The following is a 20,122-nucleotide window of genomic DNA, read 5'->3' as shown; positions in this document are numbered from 1 at the left end:
TGTGTCTGATTAATTGCAGCATCCTTTGACGGTCTTTCCAAAACAGAGGGGTAAGACTATATTTTTTTAAATAAAGGGTGGTGAGAAGAGGGAGCAGTGTTGATCACTCTTTATAACATGAATATAGATGACCATAGACTTATAATGTACATCCTAATGTCATTTATTCATTGTTTTAAATTACAAACACAGCTGCCATCTGTTCATTGGTGTGCTCTACTGTGTTGTCTACTTACTACAATCCTTTCCACTGAATTATTCCATAATCCTAAAGGAAGACGTACCTACTTTATCATGTGTCTGTTATCCATTGTTGCTGTGTCTCTGCTGTAGCACTGCTGATCAAAGGCTGCCTGAGAGCAATCATTTTGTGTACAAATCCGTTGCCATGACATGAATGGGAATTCTGCCCACAGTCCACTATTCCAATTCCAGATGTCGCATGATGGAGAGTTCTACATAAAATGACTGCTTCTAAGTTGCTTCTAACCAGTAGTTCCAAAGGCATTGTTAGGTTTCACTTGTATTTCAACTACTGATCGCAAAGCAGTATGATGTGTAGTTGGCATCTATGCTTTACTGGGGCCACATTGAGATGAGTGACAAAGTAGCTGTGCACATATATATGCTTGGAAGTAGGCCCAGATGGACGTACGCTCTTTGGGTGGATAATTTTTAATTCACCAGGTGCAAACTCAATGTAAGAAGGCCACCTGAAGAGGCTGTCACACTGCTTAGCTTTAGCACACTTCAGACTGCAGTCAGAACAAGACTCCCAAATGATTTTTACTTCAATGCGCACCCATAATGGCACCCAAAGTACCCTTTTATAACATTTAGAATTGTGACTACCCTTGACCCCTCTGGCCCTAAAACTACCACCCCATCTCCAACCTCCCTTTCCTCTCCAAAGTCCTTGAATGTGTTGTCGCCTCCCAAATCTGTGCCCAACTTTCCCGCAACTTCATGTTTGAATCTCTCCAATCAGATTTCCGCCCCTGCCACAGTATTGAAACGGCCCTTATCAAAGTCACAAATGACATTTTATGTGACTGAGACCATGGTAAACGATCCCTCCTCATCCTTCGAACCTGTCTGCAACTTTTGACACGGCTGATCACACCTTCCTCCTCCAACACCTCTCCTCCGTCGGCCAGCTAGGACTGCGCTCACCAGGTTCCATTCTTATCTATCCAGTCATAGCCAAAGAATCACCTGCAATGGCTTCTCTTCCCGCTCCTGCACCATTACTTCTGGAATCCCCCAAGGATCTATCTTGGCCCCCTCCTATTTCTCATCTACATGCTGCCCCTCAGCGACACCATCTGAAAACACAATGTCAGATTCCACGTGTACGCTGACAACACCCAGCTCTACCTCACCACCACCTCCCTCGACCCCTCCACTGTCTCTGATTTGTCACACTGCTTGTCCGTCACCCAGTATTTGATGAGCAGAAATTTCCTCCAACTAAATATTGGGAAGACCGAAGCCATTGTCTTCGGTCCCCACCACAAACTCCGTTCCCTAGCCACCGACTACATTCCTCTCCCTGGCCACTGTCTGAGGCTGCACCAGACTGTTAGCAACCTTGGCGCCCTATTTGACCCTGCGATGAGCTTCCGACCACTTATCTGGTCCATCACCAAGACAGTCTACTTCCACTTCCATAATATCGCCCGCCTCCACCCCTGCCTCAGCTCATCTGCTTATACCCTCATCCGTGCCTTTGTTACCTCTAGACTTGACTACTCCAGTGCTCTTCTGGCCAGCCTCCCATCGTCCACCCTCCATAAACTTGAGCTCATCCAAAACTCTGCTGTCCATATCCAAACTCGCACCAAATCCTGTTCACCCATCACTCCTCTGCTCGCTGACCCACATTGGCTCTTGGTCCAGCAACGCCTCGATTTTAAAATTCTCTTCCTTGTTTTCAAATCCCCCCATGGCCTCGCCCCTCCCTATATCTGTAACTTCCTCCAGCCCTACAACCCTCCAAGATCTCTGCGCTCTTCCAATACTGTCCTCTTGCACATCCCCGATTTTAATCACTCCACCATTGGCAGCCGTGCCTTCAGCTACTTAGGCCCTAAACTCTGGAATTCCCTCCCTAAACCTCTCCGCCTCTCTACCTCTTCTCCTTTAAGATGCTCCTTAAAACCTACCTCTTTAACCAAGCTTTTGGCCACCTGTTCTTATATCTCCCTATGCAGCCCGGTGTCAAATTTTGATTGATAACGCTCCTGTGAAGCGCCATGGGATGCTCTACAACATTAAAGGCGCTATGTAAATGCAAGTTTTTGTTGTTGACCATGCAGTAAAATATATTTCCCTTTTTTATTATAATAAAATAATGAGTGGTTGGGCACAGATTACTAAGGGTTTGCAAACTCATTGGTTTGGGGATTTTAATTTAAATTTTAGTAAAGTGCTTTGTCATGTTTCTTGAAAGATTTTGTTACAGTTTTGGAAAAATTTCCTACTATCTCCTATGGCAGTTAAATGCAAACAAACCATCGCATTGTAACTATGATAGAAACGTGTCATCTGGCTAAAAAGTGATAGAAGAATTTCCAGCTTTAATTCTTTTCTTGCAGTCAAAGGTGTGTGCTAGACTTATTTTGAGGGGAATCTATTGGTACAAAAGAAATTTAATTTACACACTAATTAAATTAGGAACATTTCATAATGAGTTGTATGAAGCCATTGCATATTGAGTTTTATTTATGCTCAATGCCAATTTAAAAACTAAATCATGGATCAAAGCATTTTTGTAAACTGTATGTCCCACAGTGATTTTGAAGGTGGTATGGTTTTTGTTTTGTTCTTAGGTGTTTCTCCCTCTCCTCCTCCCCACTTACACTGGGCTGGAGGGAAGGGCAAAACTCAAAGTGTGATTCATAGTTATGAGGAGAGACTTGAACTACTTGGACTATTTCCACTGGGACAGAGAAAGCCAAGAGGAGATTTAATAAAAGTATTTTAAATGATAGGTTTTTATAAGAGTACATAGAGAAAACCTATTTCCTTTGGTTGGAAAGTCAGTGACGAGAAGTTATCAATTTAAAATGGTCACTGAGAGTGAGGAAAGAGGATAAGAGAAATGTCTTTACAGAGTTATTAGAGCAAAGATTGTTATAAATTGGATAGCCAAGTGGTGAAGGATAGAATACTAGAGCCTGGTCTTCAGTTGCTTCCAAGCCTTTATTCACAGAAATACCCCTTACACACACCCCACAGTTTGGATAAGCTCTCATATAAAAAGGATACGAGAGTTCCGAATTGACATACACCACCTGAATACAATTAACACTAATTGATATAAATCAAATGATACAATTAACATGGATTGCTCTGCAATACGGAATAGTTGAGGTGGAGACGACTGCATCTTGCAAGGGATAAGCAGATAAATATTTGAAGCAGAGGAACATAGAGTTATGGGAAGAGAATGCAGCAGTGGGATTAGTATTGGATTCCTCTAACAAAGAGCCAGCATGGACATAATGGGCCGAATGGCCACCTTTTGTGTTGTAAAGTTTTGTCTGATTTCACTCCTGTGAAGTGCCTTGGGACGTTTTACTAATTTAAAGGCACTATACAAATGCAAGTTGTTGTAAATTTATATGGTTATGCCATGACTGGGCAAAAAGACATTATTGCATAATTTGTGCTTAAGTGTTTTGAATATTTTTTTAAACCCTATTTGAAGTTGCAAGTCATGCACTGGATTGTACAGCACACATTGTAAATTGTTTTGCTATACAGTTGAGCCAGTTTGTTTATATTACCTTTTTTTTCCTTTTGAAACTGAAGAGGAACTAAAGTGGTTAACATACTAAACCTGGAATTCTTCACTAAAGGTGCTTGAAACGTGCCGCTCATCATAGGTGATTAACAAGTAAACTCAATTTTTTTTGTTATCACATGCAGGGACATCCTAAAGGATTCAAATCTAATAAATCCCCAGGTCACGATGCAATAGACCCAGGGGTGCTATTTGAGACTAGGAATGGAATGTACAAAGTGTTGATGGTCACCATGAGGGAGTCATTGAATACAGGAGAGGTCCTGTTGGATAGGAAATAAGCCAATCTGGTAACTATTTTCAAGAAAACCATATTTGTTTTGTCGCCTAACTACAAATCCAGTAGTCTTGTATCAGAACTTCTTATAATAATAGAATCAGCTGTTGGTGGCAAAGTTGAGGATTTCCTGTATGAAAATAAGCCAGTATGTTTTCAAAAGGGACCGAGCCTGCCTGACCAACTTCTTTGAGGACAGGACATCACTAATGGATATGGGAAAGCCCGATGATACGGTATACCTGGATCTCTGGGCAGATGTGCTGAGTGGATGGTCGTAGAACTAGGGGTTCAAATAAGTGATTCCATGACAGTGTGAGTGCAGGTAGAAAAAGCCATTTTTGTTGCATTTTGGGTTTCTTAAATGGGGGCATAGAGTACAAGTGTAAAGAAGTCATAAATTTATACAAATATTAGTTAGGCCACAGTTCAAATATTGTGTGCAGTTTTTGTGTCTTCACAGTAGAAGCCACAAAAATCATACTCGAAAGAGTAGGGAGCCAAGGGTCTAATAAGAGTGAGGAACTTAAAGTAATTAAGATTAGCAAAGAAAAAGTACTGGAAAAATTAATGGGACTGAAAGCCGACAAAAAGGTGGCTACAGAGACAGTGGATGCATTGATTTTGATCTTTTAGAATTCCCTAGATTCTAGAATGGCCCCCATGGATTGGAAGGTAGCAAATGTAACCTTGCTATTCAAGAAAGGAGGGAGAGAAAAAACAGGGAACTATAGGCAGTTAGCCTGACATCAGTAGTAGGGAAAATGCTAGAATCTATTATTAAGGACGTAGTAACAGGGCACTTAGAAAATCATAATATCATTAGGCAGAGTCAACATGGTTTTATGAACGGAAAATCGTGTTTGACAAATCTATTAGAATTTTTTGAGGGCGTAATTAACAGGGTAGATAAGGGGAACCAGTGGATGTAGTATATTTGGATTTTCAAAAGGCATTCGATAAGCTGCTACACAAGAGGTTGTGACACAAGATTAGGGCTCCTGGGATTGGGAGTAATATATTAGACTGGATTGAGGATTGGTTAACAGACAGAAAACAGAGAGTAGGAATAGATGGGTCATTTTCAGGTTGGCAGGTTGTAACTAGTGGGGTGCCACAAGGATCAGTGCTTGGCCCTCAGCTGTTTACAATATATATCAATGGTTTAGATGAGGGGACCAAGTGTAATGTATCCATGTTTGCTGACAGTACAAAGCTAGGTGGGAAAGTAAGCTGTTAGGAGGACGCAAAGAGGCTGCAAAGGGATATGGACATGTTAAGTCAGTGGGCGAGAAGGTGGCAGATGGAATATAATGTGGGGAAATGTGAAATTATCCACTTTGAATAGGAAAGCAGAATATTTTTTAAAAGGTGAGAGACTAAGAAATGTTGGTATTCAGAGGGATTTGGGTGTCCTTGAACACGAATCACATAAAGTTAATATGCAGGTATAGCAAGCAATTAGGAAGGCAAGTGGTATGTTATTGGAGTATATGATATGGCGATGCCGGTGATGGACTGGGGTTGACAATTGTAAACAATTTTACAACGTTTCTACCTCTCTATCTCTGTTTTTTTTTGTTTGTTGTTTTTTTTTGGTGATTTGTATATTCTGTGAGACCTGGCAGGTAACACCTGTCTGTCTGCACACTGATTGCCTTGGCAACGGGCAGTTGAAAAAACTGTCTGTACTCACCAAGCATTGTTCTGTGAATTATAAATGCGATTTCATTTCGAGGATTTCATTTTCACATCGTTCACCTGACGAAGGAGGAAGCCTCCGAAAGCTTGTGAATTTAAAATAAAATTGCTGGACTATAACTTGGTGTTGTAAAATTGTTTACAATTGGAGTATATGAGTAAGGAGTAATTATATAGGACTCTGGTGAGACCACACCTGGAGTACTCTGTACAGGTTTGGCCTCCTTACCTAAGGAAGGATGTACTTGTCTAAGAAGGGTGCAACAAAGGTTCACTAGATTGATTCCTGGGATGAGAGGGTTGTCCTATGAGGAGAGATTGAGTAGAATGGGCCTATATTCTCTGGAGTTCAGCAGAATGAGAGGTGAACTCATTGAAACGTATAAAATTCTTAGAGGGCTTGACAGGGTAGACATTGAGATGCTGTTTCCCCTGGCTGGAGAGTCTAGAACTAGGGGTCATTGTCTCAAGATAAGGGGTTGGCCAATTAGGACTGAGGTGAGGAACAATTCCTTCACTCAGAGGGTTATGAATCTTTGGAATTCTCTACCCCAGAGGGCTGCGGATGCTCAGACGTTGAGTGTGTTCAAGACTGAGATTGATAGATTTTTGGACTCTAAGGGAATCAAGGGATATGGGGATAGGGCGGGAAAGTGGAGTTGAGGTAGAAGATCAGCCTTGATCTTATTGAATGATGGAGCAGGCTCGAGGGGCCGTATGGCCTACTCCTGCTAATGTTCGTATTTTTTTATGTTTTGGATGTCCCATTATAGAAAGCGCATTAACGCTGTAGGGATTGTACAGGTTTACCAGGGTGATGCGAGAGAGGGAAACTAAAGCTAGGAGGTGAGATTTAAAATACTGGGACTATTTACAGAATAGGCTGAGGAGATTTAATAGAAGTTTTTAAAATTATGAAGGGTTTTAGTAGATTGAATAAGAAAAGACTATTGCATCTTTTAAGGGAAAATGACATAAATATTTGAAGCAGGTGATGATACAGGGCCATAGGGAGAGAGTAGGGCAGTGGGACTAGTTTTGGATTGCTTTAACATAAAGCTGGCACTGGCACAATTGCCTCAATATTAACCCCCCCTCCACCCATGATGAGTGAGGTAGGGAGCATCGGAGGGAGTTAAAGACTTAAATATGGGGAGCGCGACCTCAATCTGCTACGCATGCGCCCGCCATCTTTCTTATGACGGTGGATATTGGGCCTCAGAGTGTCCTGCCATGGAGCGACGGGACACTTCATTAACATATTTGAATCATGCTGTCACCATGCAATTGGGAGCCTGTTTTAAAACTCACTGCTGCTGTGCGGGTTTCTCAGGCTTCAGGATATCAGGCAGTGAGAGGAAGGCGGGAGCTGTTCGCTCCACGAGGTAAGTGCCTTTTCCAGCATTCCTTAATGGCCAGGAGGAGCGGGGTGCTTCCCTGGCACCTTAGGGGAGGCTTCAGCCTCCCCCTGCCAATCGCAGCCTCTTTGACCCCCACTTCCCCCTCAACCCAGCGCGTTTGCTGACCTCTTTCCCCCCGCTCCCCCCAGCCACGATGGCCTCCCTCTTCCCTCCCCAGCCCCGATGTCCTTTCAACCCCCAGTCCTGAGGACACTCCCTCCTCCCCCCCCGGCCCCGAATTGGAGCCTCCTCCCCCCCCCGGCCCCGAATTGGGGCCTCCTCCCCCCCCAGCCCCGAATTGGGGCCTCCTCCCCCGCCCGGCCCCAAATTGGGGCCTCCTCCTCCCCCCCCCCCCCCCCCCCGGCCCCGAATTGGGGCCTCCTCCCCCCCCCCCCCCCCCCCGACCCTGAATTGGGGCCCCCACCCACCCCCCCCCCCGGGCCCCGAATTGGGGCCCCCTCCCCCCGGCCCCAAATTGGGGCCTCCTCCCCCCCCCCCCCCCCCGGCCCCGAATTGGGCGTCACTAGCAAGACCAGCATTTATTGTCCATCCTTAGTTGCCCTTGAGAAGGTGGTGGTAAGACTTCGTTTTGAACCGCTACACTCCATGTGGTGAAGATGAAGCTGTTAAGTAGGGAGTTTCAGGATTTTGACCCAGCGCCATTGAAGGAATGCCAATATCTGTCCAAGTCAGGACGGTGTGTGACTTGGAGGGGAACTTAAGAGGTGATGGTGTTCCCATGCACCTGCCGCCCTTGTCCTAGGTGGTGTAGGTCACTGGTTTGGGAGATGCAGTTGGAGAAGCCTTGGCGAGTTGCTTTATTGCATCCTGTAGATAGTACACACTGCAGCTACGGTACACCAGTGGTGGAGGGACTGGATGTTTAAGGTGGGTGATGGGCTGCCGATCAAGTGGATTGCTTTTGTCCTGGATGGTGTTGAGCTTCTTGAGTGCTATTACAGCTGCACCCATCCAAGCAAGTGGAGAATATTCAATCACACTCCTGACTTGTGCCTTGTAGGTGGTGGAGAGGCTTTAGGGGATCTGGAGGTGAGTCACACCACGCAGAGAATCCAGCTACTTCTTCACTCAGGTCGCTAGGAATGCAACAGAACTCAATCCGCAGTCTTCAGGAATGAGGGTAGGATTGTGCAGGGAAAACAGGTGGAGTTTTAGACAATTTAGAGTTTATGGAGAGTTGAGATGGAGAGGAGGTTGCAGAATGCAGGATCGACAAAGATGTGAATAATGATTTAGGCAGCTGTAGGGGCAGAGTAGAGGTGGGATCAGGTAACGTCATGGAAATTGAAGTAAGCAGACTTTGTGATGGATAGGGTATGGGTTTTGAAGCTTAGTTCTAGGTTGAACAGAAGGCCAAGGTTGCTTGCAGTCTGTAGAATCGGGCAGGGAAGAGGACATAGTTGGTGACAAATACCCCTTTAATCAACTTGCTATCCATCTTGCCACGCTCCCTTTTAATCTGTGCCTTAATTTTATCAACAAGCCTTCATGTAGCATCTTATCAATGTCTTTTAAAAATCCATATATACAACATCCATAGCATTTTCTTTATCAATACAACCATTATTTCTTCAAAGAACTCCATTAAATTTTAAAATTTGTCAGACATAACTTGCCTTTTAAAAATCCATCCAGGTATGCTTTATTAGCCCATGCCTTTTTAGGTGAGTGCTAATTTTATTCCATATAGCCTCTGGAAGCTTACCCGTTATCGATGTTAGGCTAACTAGTGTATCATTACCTGATTTATCCCTTTCTCCCTTTTTAAACAGAGGTGTTACATTGACAACCTTCTGGCACAACTTTGCATCTAAGAATGATGGCGGAAGAAAGCATCAACAATAACTTACATTCATATGGTGCCATTAATGCAGAAAAACGTTCCAAGGCGTTTCACAGAGGTGGAATCAGAAATTTATGGATGCTATAAGGAGGGATTGCAAAATGCTTGGTTAAAGGGGTGTGTTTTAAGGAGGATCTTAAAAGAGGAGAGGGAGGTGGACGGGCATGTGCAGGAAATTCCAGTGCGTGGGGCCTTACCGCATCGTTCACCTGAGGAAGGAGGTAGCCTCCGAAAGCTTGTGAATTTAAAATAAAATTGCTGGACTATAACTTGGTGTTGTAAAATTGTTCACATTTAAGTGGGCATAGCTATACTGGTGGCCTTCGTAGTATTTTGCTTACATTAGTTTTGACTGGAATTAGGATTTGCTGTGCTTGCAGCTCCTGCAGGAAAAGATGAAATAGAAGGTGCAGAAGATTGTCTTTTTGCTGATCATAACATTACATAAACAGTCACTAGTTTAACCATCAGCTGCCTACAGTAAACTTCACAATGTATGACTGTGTGCAGAACCTCTCCAGGACTAATTTCTTGTGCTCTTTCATGGGAAAAACTGTTGACAGTCTCATGCTGTGATCTTTGAATTTGCGTTGCCACTAGGAGATGCTGTGTTATGAGTGGGGGAGGGGAATAGATCAAGTAACCATCTGCCATTTGCATGGTTCAATTATTGCTCATTCACCTGTTCATGAAATGTTGTATTCTGATTACATTGGAATAAAAAAAGTCACATCTATTTCTGTGCTCTCAAATCTTTTTTTTCCTGAAATTTCTATATAAAAAGTAGCAAAGATGCTTTCATTCTTTTTTTTAAAAAAAGTCTTAGTCAGACATTGTCCCTTTAACATCTGGCACTGGAGTTAAAATCTAGCCAAGTCTGGTGGGATGATGATCTGCCATTCCTGGCTGTCAGATCCTATGCAAAATTAATTTGAGCAGATCAAACCCAATATTTTGTGACCCACAGAACTGTCCACTGTTTAGTGCTAATTGGTAATTACAGTGATAAGAGGCTGCAGTAATGGCTGGTGTTGAAAATGGAAAAATTCACACTGCTACAGTGGGGGTGTTCTTGAGAAGTAAGATCTTTACTTTTCCATCTTGCTGTGTTATGCCTGAGTTGATGCAGTTTTCTCTTTAATGTCCCATTCCCAAGTACTGATATCTCTTGACTTGAGCATGATATTCAATTCAAAAAAATATAATTTTTTTTTAAAAGCCCAATAATTTATAAATTTATAAAAATACAAAAATTATCTTTATGTTGGAGATTTTCTTAATGATGGGAAAAGAGTTTTTTTTTCCATTCATGGGAAATGGGCATCACTGACAATGCTAGCATTTATTGCTCATCCCTCGTTGCCTTTGAGAAGAGGGTGGTAGGCCACCTTGAACTACGCAGTCCATGTGATGAAGATGCTCCCACAAATCTGTTAGTTAGGGAATTTCAAGATTTTGACCCAGTGATAATGAAGGAACGGCAATACATGTCCATGTCAGGATGGTGTGTGACTTGAAGGGGAACTTTCAGGTAATGGTGTTCACGTGCACCTGCTGCCCTTGTCCTCCTGGGTGGTGGAAGTTGTGGGTTTTGGAGGTGCTGCCAAAGAAGCCTTGGCGAGTTGCTGCTGTGCATCCTGTAGATAGTACACATTGCAACCAAGTTACGCTGGTGGTGGAGGGAGTGGATGTTTAGGCTAGTGAATGAAATACCGATCAGACAGAATGCTTTGTCCTGTTGGTGTTGAACTTCTTGAGTGTTGTTGCAGCTGCAACCGGTCCAGACAAGTGGAAGGTATTCCATCACACTCCTGACTTGTGCCTTGTAGGAAGTGGAGAGGATTTTGGGAGTCAGGAGATGAACCACTCACTGCAGAATACCCAGCCTCTGACCTGCTCTATTAGCCACAGCATTTATGTGGCTGGTTCAGTTTAGTTTCTGGTCAATGGTGTCCCCCAGGATGTTGATGGTGGGGGATTCGGCAATGGTAATGAATCCCACTCACCCAGTTTTTTTATTTAGATAGAAAAATTGTTTCTCTTAACATTAGAAACTGGGAAAATCAAGCATTCAGGCACCAACAAGTGGCATCATGACTAGCAAGATGCAGGTTGAATTTACTGCACTTTGTGGCTACCCGGATCTCAGCTGTACCGTTGTGAGACAGAAGGTTGTGCCCTGGAATTGGCAGCACTGCAAATCTGGTGTGGTGACGTATGACTGGATTCTTTGATCTGCCTTCCTGTTGAGTAAGGTTGTGTGTCCAAAATTTACCATTGGGTGTTTGCCACCGGGGGAGTGAAAAATGGACTACAATACACCTAGCAACCAGGTTCAGTGGTATTTGAAGGCCTAGAAGTAGATCACGTCCCTGTTGGCCACAGAAATGAATAGCGTAAAGAAAAGGGAGATGCAAAATCAGGTAATATACCCGAAAGATGGCCTCTTGCCATGGTTAGTATTATTGAATCTGTCCTTAAGGATGTTTTGGAGTAGATTTTTGCTACAGCATTTATCCGTAACATCTCGTACTCATTCCCCACACTGACCCTTTGTGGTTCCGCCCCCCCCCCCAAGTTTTCTTCGCTTGCTCTACGTCTTGCTGTGGTAAAATACCACAGATGCCAGTGGTACCCTGTGTTTTGCCCAAATAGCTATCAACAACAACAACTTGTATAATGTAGGAAAAAGTCCCAAGGTGCTTCATAGAAGTGTTATCAAACAAAATTTGACACCGAGCCACATAAGGAGATATTAGGACAGGTGACCAAAAGCTTGGTCAAAGAGGTAGGTTTTAAGGAGCCCCTTAAAGGAGAAGAGAGAGGCGAAGAGGTTTAAGGAGGGAATTCCAGAGTTTAGGGCCTTGGCAGCTGAAGGCACGGCTGCCAATGGTGGAGCGATGAAAATTGGGGATGCACAAGAGGCCAGAATTGGAGGAGCGCAGAGATCTCTGAGGGTTGTAGGGCTGGTGGAAGTTAGAGATAGGGAGGGGCGAGGCCATGGAGGGATTTGAAAACAAGGATGAGAATTTTAAAATCAAGGCGTTGACTGACCGAGAGCCAATGCAGATCAGCGAGCACAGGGGTGATGGGTGAACAGGACTAGGTGCAAGTTAGGATACAGACAGCAGAGTTTTGGATGAGCTCAAGTTTACGGAGGATGCAAGGTGGGTGACCAGCCAGGAGAGCATTGGAATAGTCGAGTCTACAGGTAACAAAGGCATGGATAAGGTTTCAGCAACAGATGAGCTGAGGCAGGGGTGGAGTCAGGCCATGAGTTCAAAGTTCTCTAGATTCAGGAACTGTCCCTCTAGATTGGAAAATTGCACATGTCACTCCACTTTTTAAGAAAGGAGAGAGAGGGAAACCGGGGAATTATAGACCAGTTAGCCTAACATCTGTTGTGGAGAAAATGCTGGAGTCTATAATTAAGGATAGGGTGACTGAACACCTCGAGAATTTTCAGTTAATCAGAGAGAGCCAGCATGGATTTGTGAAAGGTAGGTCGTGCCTGACAAACCTGATTGAATTTTTTGAAGAGGTGACTAAAGTAGTGGACAGGGGAATGTCAATGGATGTTATTTATATGGACTTCCAGAAGGCATTTGATAAGGTCCCACATAAGAGATTGTTAGCTAAGATAGAAGCCCATGGAATCGAGGGAAACGTATGGACTTGGTTAGGAAGTTGGCTGAGTGAAAGGCAACAGAGAGTAGGGATAATGGGAAGGTACTCACATTGGCAGGATGTGACTAGTGGAGTCCCGCAGGGATCTGTCTTGGGGCCTCAATTATTCACAATATTTATTAACGACTTAGATGAAGGCATAGAAAGTCTCATATCTAAGTTTGCCGATGACACAAAGATTGGTGGCATCAGATGATGTATTTATCCACCGTCCCATTTTGTCTGATTAATTGTGATGTGGAGATGCCGGTGATGGACTGGGGTGGACAAATGTAAGGAATCTTACAACATCAGGTTATAGTCCAACAGTTTTATTTGAAAATCACAAGCTTTCGGAGGCTTGTGATTTTCAAATAAAACTGTTGGACTATAACATGGTGTTGTAAGATTCCTTACGTCTGATTAATTGGCAATGTCAGTCATTATGGACTTATTCCTATTTGGCTTGATTAAATCCCAAATTGTTACACTGCCCTAATACTTTAGTTTAATTAAATTGAGCATATGTATACTTATTTAATTAAACAGTACTGTTCTGTATTTTGTTTTAACTTAAAATAAATGACAACTTGACCCAAGTACCTTTTAAGCCTTATTTTTATGTATGGAGCATGTGAAGAGCATCAAACTGAAACTCTGTTATCGCCTCCTAAAAAAAGGTATTTTTGTTACTTTGACCATTAAATCAGATTGTTAGAATGACAAATGATATGTAACAAGATCACAAATGGAACCAGAGTTTAATAACTGTCACTACGCCAATACTGGGGTCTGATGCTAAGTACCAATATTAAAACTTACAATACTATTTTTCCTTCTTTCCAACCTCATAAAGTCACAACTGCTCTGATCTATTCCCTTGGTCACTGTAGACTTATAATAATATTCCCTAAAGTCATATAAGTATATCCAAAACCTAACTAGATCCCATATATGTACAAACTAATATCCTTTACAGGCTTCTCTATGCTTGCAGAAGATGTATTCTTCTGCACAAAGTGGAGCAATAGCTGCACATTACACTAAAGAAATATTAAAAAGGGACCCAATCTAAACTGCATTGGTCATTGTGTTTGATTTTGAAAAAATAATTCTACTTTTTTATCCTTATGTGGTCTTGTATTTTCTCTGCCTGTCTCTTATTTTTCCTTTACTTTTTTTTCTCTCCCTCTTTAAAACACACACAAATATATAGATTTTAAAAATCTCTCTCTTATGTGGCTGTTCTCAGAAAACCTGTTATTTGGAGGCTTATTCATCTTCTATTGATATTTGTGAAGGCAAAAAATAAGGTTACTATTTAAACAATCCTACATTCTCATGACGTAATGTTTTGTTTATAGGGTTGATTGTCAGTTTCTATTTTTAGATACAAAAAAAAATATTATACATGAAAATCACAGGGGAGTGGTTTTCTTTCTGGGGAAAGTTAATTATTACAGAAACTCTGCAAAAATCTCTGAGTTTAAAAGTTGTACATTTTTATTAATTGTGGCCAGTGTGGCTTGAATTTGATAGTATACTGAAGGCAAAAGGAGACAAATCGTACTATACCAGACACAATCTCTACTTGCACCTGAAAGAGGTGCATAGAACCAAATATTGGAGCAAGATATTCCACAGTTCTGGTGAAAAATGAAGAACCAGTTCCTAATTTTAAAATTGTTTATTTAAAATGAATCAGTCAGTCATCAAATACGGTCATCAAGGGAAAGGGTTCTGAAAAAATTATTGGAACTAAAAACTGACAAGCCCGCAGGTCCTGACGGACTTCGTCCTAGGGTCTTAAAAGAAGTGCCTGAAAAGATAGTAGATGCATTGGTATTAATTTTCCAAAATTCCCTAGATTCTGGAAGGGTCCCATCAGATTGGAGAATAGCAAAAGTAACTCCTCTATTCAAGAAAGGAGGGAGACAGAAAGCAGGAAACTACAGGCCAGTTAGTTTAACATCTGTCATAGGGAAAATGCTACAATCTATTATTAAGGAGGTTATAGCAGGACACTTAGAAAATCTCAATGCAATCAGACAGAGTCAACATGGCTTTGTGAAAGGGAAATGGTGTTTGACTAAATTATTAGAGTTCTTTGAGGCAGTAACAAACAACGTGGACAAAGGAGATCCTGTGGATGTGGTGTACTTGGATTTCCAGAAGGCTTTTGACAAGGTGCCACATCAAAGGCTACTACACAAAATAAGAGCTCATGGTGTAGTGGGTAACATATTATATTGGATAAAGGATTGGTTAGCTAACAAGAAACAGAGAGTAGGCATAAATGGGTCATTTTCAGGTTGGCAAGATGTAACAAGTAGATGCCACAGAGATCAGTGCATGGGCCTCAACTATTTACAATCTATATCAATGACTTGGATGAAGGGACCAAATGTATGGTTGCTAAATTTGCTGATGACACAAAGGTAGGTAGGAAAGTAAGTTGTGAAGAGGACATAAGGAATCTGCAAAGGTATATAGATAGGTTAAGTGAGTGGGCAAAAATTTGGCAGATGGAGTATAATGTGGGAAAATGTGAACTTGTCCACTTTGGCAGGAGGAGTAGAAAAGTGGTATATTATATAAATGGAGAGAGATTGCAGAACTCTGCGGTACAAAAGGATCTGGGTGTCCTAGTACATGAATCACAAAAAGTTAGTGTGTAGGTACAGCAAGTGATTAGGAAGGCAAATGGAATGTTGTCATTTATTGCAAGGGGAATGGAGTATAAAAGTAGAGATGTTTTGCTACAGTTGTACAGGGCATTGGTGAGACCACATCTAGAATACTGTGTGCAGTTTTGGTCTCCATGTTTAAGAAAGGACATAATTGCTTTAGAGGCAGTTCAGAGAAGGTTCACTCAACTGATTCCTGGGATGAGGGGGTTATCTTATGGGGAAAGGTTGGACAAGATGGGCCTGTATACATTGGAGTTTAGAAGAATGAGAGGTGATCTTATTGAAACATATAAGATCCTGAGGGGACTTGAAGGGGTAGATGCTGAGAGGATATTTCCCCTTGTGGGAGAGACTAGAATTAGGGGTCTCCCATTTAAGACGGCGATAAGGAGAATTTTTTTCTCTCAGACGGTCATGAGTCTGTGGAACTCCCTTCCCCAGAGAGCGGTGGAGGCAGGGTCATTGAATATTTTTAAGGCTGAGTTAGATAGATTCCTGATTAACAAGGGAATCAAAGGTTATAGTAGGTAGACGGGAAAGTAGGGTTGAGCTCACAATCAGATCAGCCATGATCTTATCAAATGGCAGAGCAGGCTCGAGAGGCCGAATGGCTTACTCCTGCTCTTAATTCATATGTACGTGTGTGAATTTAAGTTTTCAAAACTGTAAACTGAGAACCTCACCTATTCACTAATTTCCTAAAGGTCCTTACTTTCTAAAGTAAACTTGCAGCCATGTGGTTATGAGAAGAACCGCCTACAGAGCATTTGAGTTTGTTTGAAAGGTTATCTTTAGCTGCCTTAATACTGGCCTTAGAGGAGTGCTAGCACTGCCGGATCCTGACACGTGGGTTTAATCAACTAGTAGCTACCCCAATGTAAACTTGCTGGATTCATCAAGTCTGTCTGCACACCTGCAAGGAGGATTTAATTTTTTTTTGAAAGGATCTTCCCAGTGGCTAATTTACGTAGCAAGTTTACATTGGGGGGGTTGTTGCTGGTTGTATAAGACCTGCACATTGGGAAGGAGTAGTGCTCAAACCCATCTAAATGCAGTATAAAAGCAGCCTCAATTAATCCTAAAAAAGGATCCTATGTGTGAAGGATAATGTTAGAATGTATTCAACTCTGTTGAATTATTTAGTTAGTTATTTTTAAGATGTATGAACCAATGACATCTTGTGAAGCCTGTTGGTCCAGTGGAATGTTTCTTGTACTAATAGTGTAGTGCAGAATACTCTAGCACCTAATGGCTAAAATAGTGTTTATAAATTTGCAAACTGTACGTATTCATGCAGCAAACTGTTAAGAGTATGCATACTGACTGGGTAAGCGACTTTCCTTATGGAATTCATTTAAATAAAATGTAAGGATGCGAAAAGGCCATTTGGCCTTATTGAAGCTTATTCCTACAATACTTTAACTTACCCATCTTAGTATTCAGCAGTATTTTGAAAGACTCAAATGTTTTTGACAACTTGTCTAGCTGACTATTTTAGAAACATTTATCACTCTTTGAGTAAAGTTCTTCTTGACATATCATTTAAATTTACTTTTCACCACAATCTATGTATGTCTTTTTTTTTTGCTTAGTGTCCTGACCAGAATTGAATGTACTACTTCAAGTATAGTATGACTAGTGCATTGTAAATATGATACAACTTCTGTAGGTGTGCCAAGATTTTATTATTTTTTTAATTGCTTTTGCCACAGTGAAAAATCTACTTTCACTCCCAGTTCATTTTCTACATCTCTCTTTGGTAATACAATTCCATTCAATGTATATTTGTGACACATTTTCTGAACTATATGTAATATTTTCAGTATTAAATTTTCTATTTGCCCAGTTATGTAATCATTCTAAATCCTTCTGCAAATCTTTAGCTGCATCCCTGTCTCTACTACTATCCCTATTTTAGTGTTGACAGCAAATTTGACACGATTGCATTGTTAAGCTCTGAAATATTAACACTGTTAATGTTGGCCCTTAGCATTACAAATGCAGAGCTCCTAGAAGCACACATGGGGAATTTGTGCCCTTAAAATTGAAGGATAAGAAATCATGATGGGTACGCACCCAAATTCCTGATTTTTACTCCGGTGCACTGAAATACTAGATACAAATTTACTTCAATGTTGTTATTAGAATGTTTAAACATGTATCAGATAAACCAAAATGTAATTTTTTTTCTATGTTTGACAGCTGTCCAGTGGGGAGAAGATGGTCGTCCTTTCAATTTCCTTTTTTACACAGGAAAACAGACCTACTATTCACTTATGCATGTAAGTGTATAAACAATTCAGATGCAAAGGCAATAACTTACTACTTCTTTGAAAGATGGCTGAGTTCACATCTTCTAAATTTAAAATTTCTTTTGCAAAACTGTAAATAAAATTTGTGATCTAGTGTATGTACAAGCAACCAGCCATCTTTGATATTGTATCATCCTAGTTTTATTTGCATCATCAAAGCTAATCTAGACTCAACCATTCAAATGCTGTCCTGCCGTAAACTTCAGCTGATCTAAAACTCTGCCGCCCATATCCTATCCCACACTAAGTCCCACTCATTGTGATTTGTTGAACTTGAAATTTGAGCAAATCAAATAAATGTGACACTGAAATCTGACACAGGAAGTGTGATGTGATCAGCAAGATGTGCACTTCTTAATAATTTAGATGTATCACTAGAACACAGTTGCTTAGTGTGCTGTTTTACAAAAAAAAATCTTCAGTATATATCAAATCTCTATTGATAATTTCTTGACACTTTTTGGCTTGCTAACTCTTCCCAACTAGTATCTGTTTCTCTTCTTCTCCTCTTCCTCACCCCACCCCATATCCCCAGCATGGAAATTAAAAGCATTGATGGAAGATAATCATTAACTGTCTGGCTTTTTTTAAAAAACTGAGTTAATTGCAATTTTCCTGAGTTTATTTCATAGCTTAAATTTTATTTTTAAAAAATTGAAAAAAAGAGATATTTTAACCTGTGTGTAAAAAAAAAACAATATATATCAAATTTCAAATGTTTTTTGAACTTTAGAAATATGAAATATTGTCTGTACCTAAAAAAAAGAGTTCTATTGAAGAAGCAAGTGTCATTGGGTGGTGTAGTTCTGTGCGGGATAGAGTAGTTTGATGGGTGAAGTCTTTGAACGTTGGAAACAAATAGTGGTGGTTTTGTGGGTGCCTATTCCATTATTGGCACAAAAACAGTTTCTGAAATTATTTATGTCCAATTTTCTATAGCGGGACTCCTGGGTTAGACAGTTATCCAATTAACTAAACCACCAAATGAGTCACTGGGTTCAGTTAAATTGCACAAATTGAATGTAAAGTACTAGTGCGTTTCCTAGCCTTGTAAAACAGGGCTGATGTACAAAGTGTGTTATTTGTGTATGTTCAAACTTTTTGCTGATGCAAACATGCAGTTTGGATTAAACAAGTTAGGTAAAATGGAACTTGAAGGATTTTTTTAGTCTGTATTTTCTAGGGGAAAAAATTAAAAACTTAAGTTTGTAGTTTCATTAAAGCAGTATTTTTGCCATTGAATATGTTTCTGCCTTAGTGCATTTCCTGCTGATGCACTGAGCTAACACAGTATTTGACCCCAAGTTTGCAGTTGGTTTTCTTGCCTCTGCTTTCCCTGTACAGGTTAGCAAGGATTAGTGTTTGGGCTGATGTGGATTTTGTCTGTGCATTAACTTTGTAAGAGGCTGCATATTCCTTCAAAGGGCAATGGCTGGTAAAGAATAAGTGCACGCTCTCTGGTCGTTGCCATGTTACATTCTCCACTCTCCCCCCCCCCCCCCCCCCCCCCCACCTCTGTCTGTCTCTTTCTCCCCTCCCCCTAGTAAAATTCCAATATTTTTCTTTTACACACAGTTTGCATCTTTTTTCAGTTGTAGTTTCCTCAGGGAAGAGGAAACAGTGTCAGGCATCTTATGTTGTATATTTTTATACAAATGCAGTTCACTCACATGATATTTATAAAGCAAAACATGTTGATCTAAACGTAAATGTATTATAAATCATGAAGGATTTAGAGTGAAGTAAATTATACAGATTTATATGATGCCTTATAGGTCTTTTAATCTCTTATACGTACGAGTTTGAAACCCAGAATTATAATGCATCCTGGTTCAATTCTTTACACTAGGTACTTTATCTCTGCAAGTCTGCAGATATCCTTACAATACAACCAGGAAATTTACATCTTGTAATTTGTTTTTAAAAGACACTGGTAATATTGTGGGTCTTGTGTCACAAATCCAATATATCTTCTGCTCCTAGGTCAAAAAAATCAATAATACGTTGTCCTACATCACATGACATTACTTTTATCTTCAAACAGAAATACAGCTAAGAACAATTTCCATTTTTAAAAGTATGAGTTTATTTAAAGACATTAAATAAAATCTGTTTGCTTTTGGGATTTCTGGCCTCCTAAACTGTGAGAGCAAACTCTTTAATTGGATTGCCACCTTAGAATTCACTGAGAGCTGTCTGTTAAATGTAATACACTAGTATGAATTACTTAGCTCTTTTAAGCAGTCATGATACAGTGATAACTAATCCACTTTTGCACACTTGTGATCAGACAACTGTCAATTTTTTCCCTAATTCATTTCTTCATTAGATTTCTTTACCTACAACATCAACAGTATTATATATTTAATAAAGATATACTTTGTCTCCCACCTGTGCTCTCTTT

At 40.9% G+C, this 20,122-nt stretch overlaps 1 protein-coding gene across 1 annotated transcript in view; it reads left to right on the top strand.

Annotated features, from left to right (window-relative positions):
• The window catches only part of mrps9 (mitochondrial ribosomal protein S9), a 99,353-nt gene that overhangs the window by 26,802 nt on the left and 52,429 nt on the right, over positions 1-20,122 (top strand). The window contains exons 4-5 of the mRNA XM_067986202.1: positions 20-50; positions 17,609-17,688. Of these exons, the coding sequence (XP_067842303.1) occupies positions 20-50; positions 17,609-17,688 (111 nt within the window). The remainder of the gene's footprint in view (positions 1-19; positions 51-17,608; positions 17,689-20,122) is intronic.

Source organism: Heptranchias perlo, chromosome 6 (assembly GCF_035084215.1).
Source record: "Heptranchias perlo isolate sHepPer1 chromosome 6, sHepPer1.hap1, whole genome shotgun sequence".
NCBI lineage: Eukaryota > Metazoa > Chordata > Chondrichthyes > Hexanchiformes > Hexanchidae > Heptranchias > Heptranchias perlo.
This window is presented reverse-complemented; position numbering and strand designations above follow the sequence as displayed.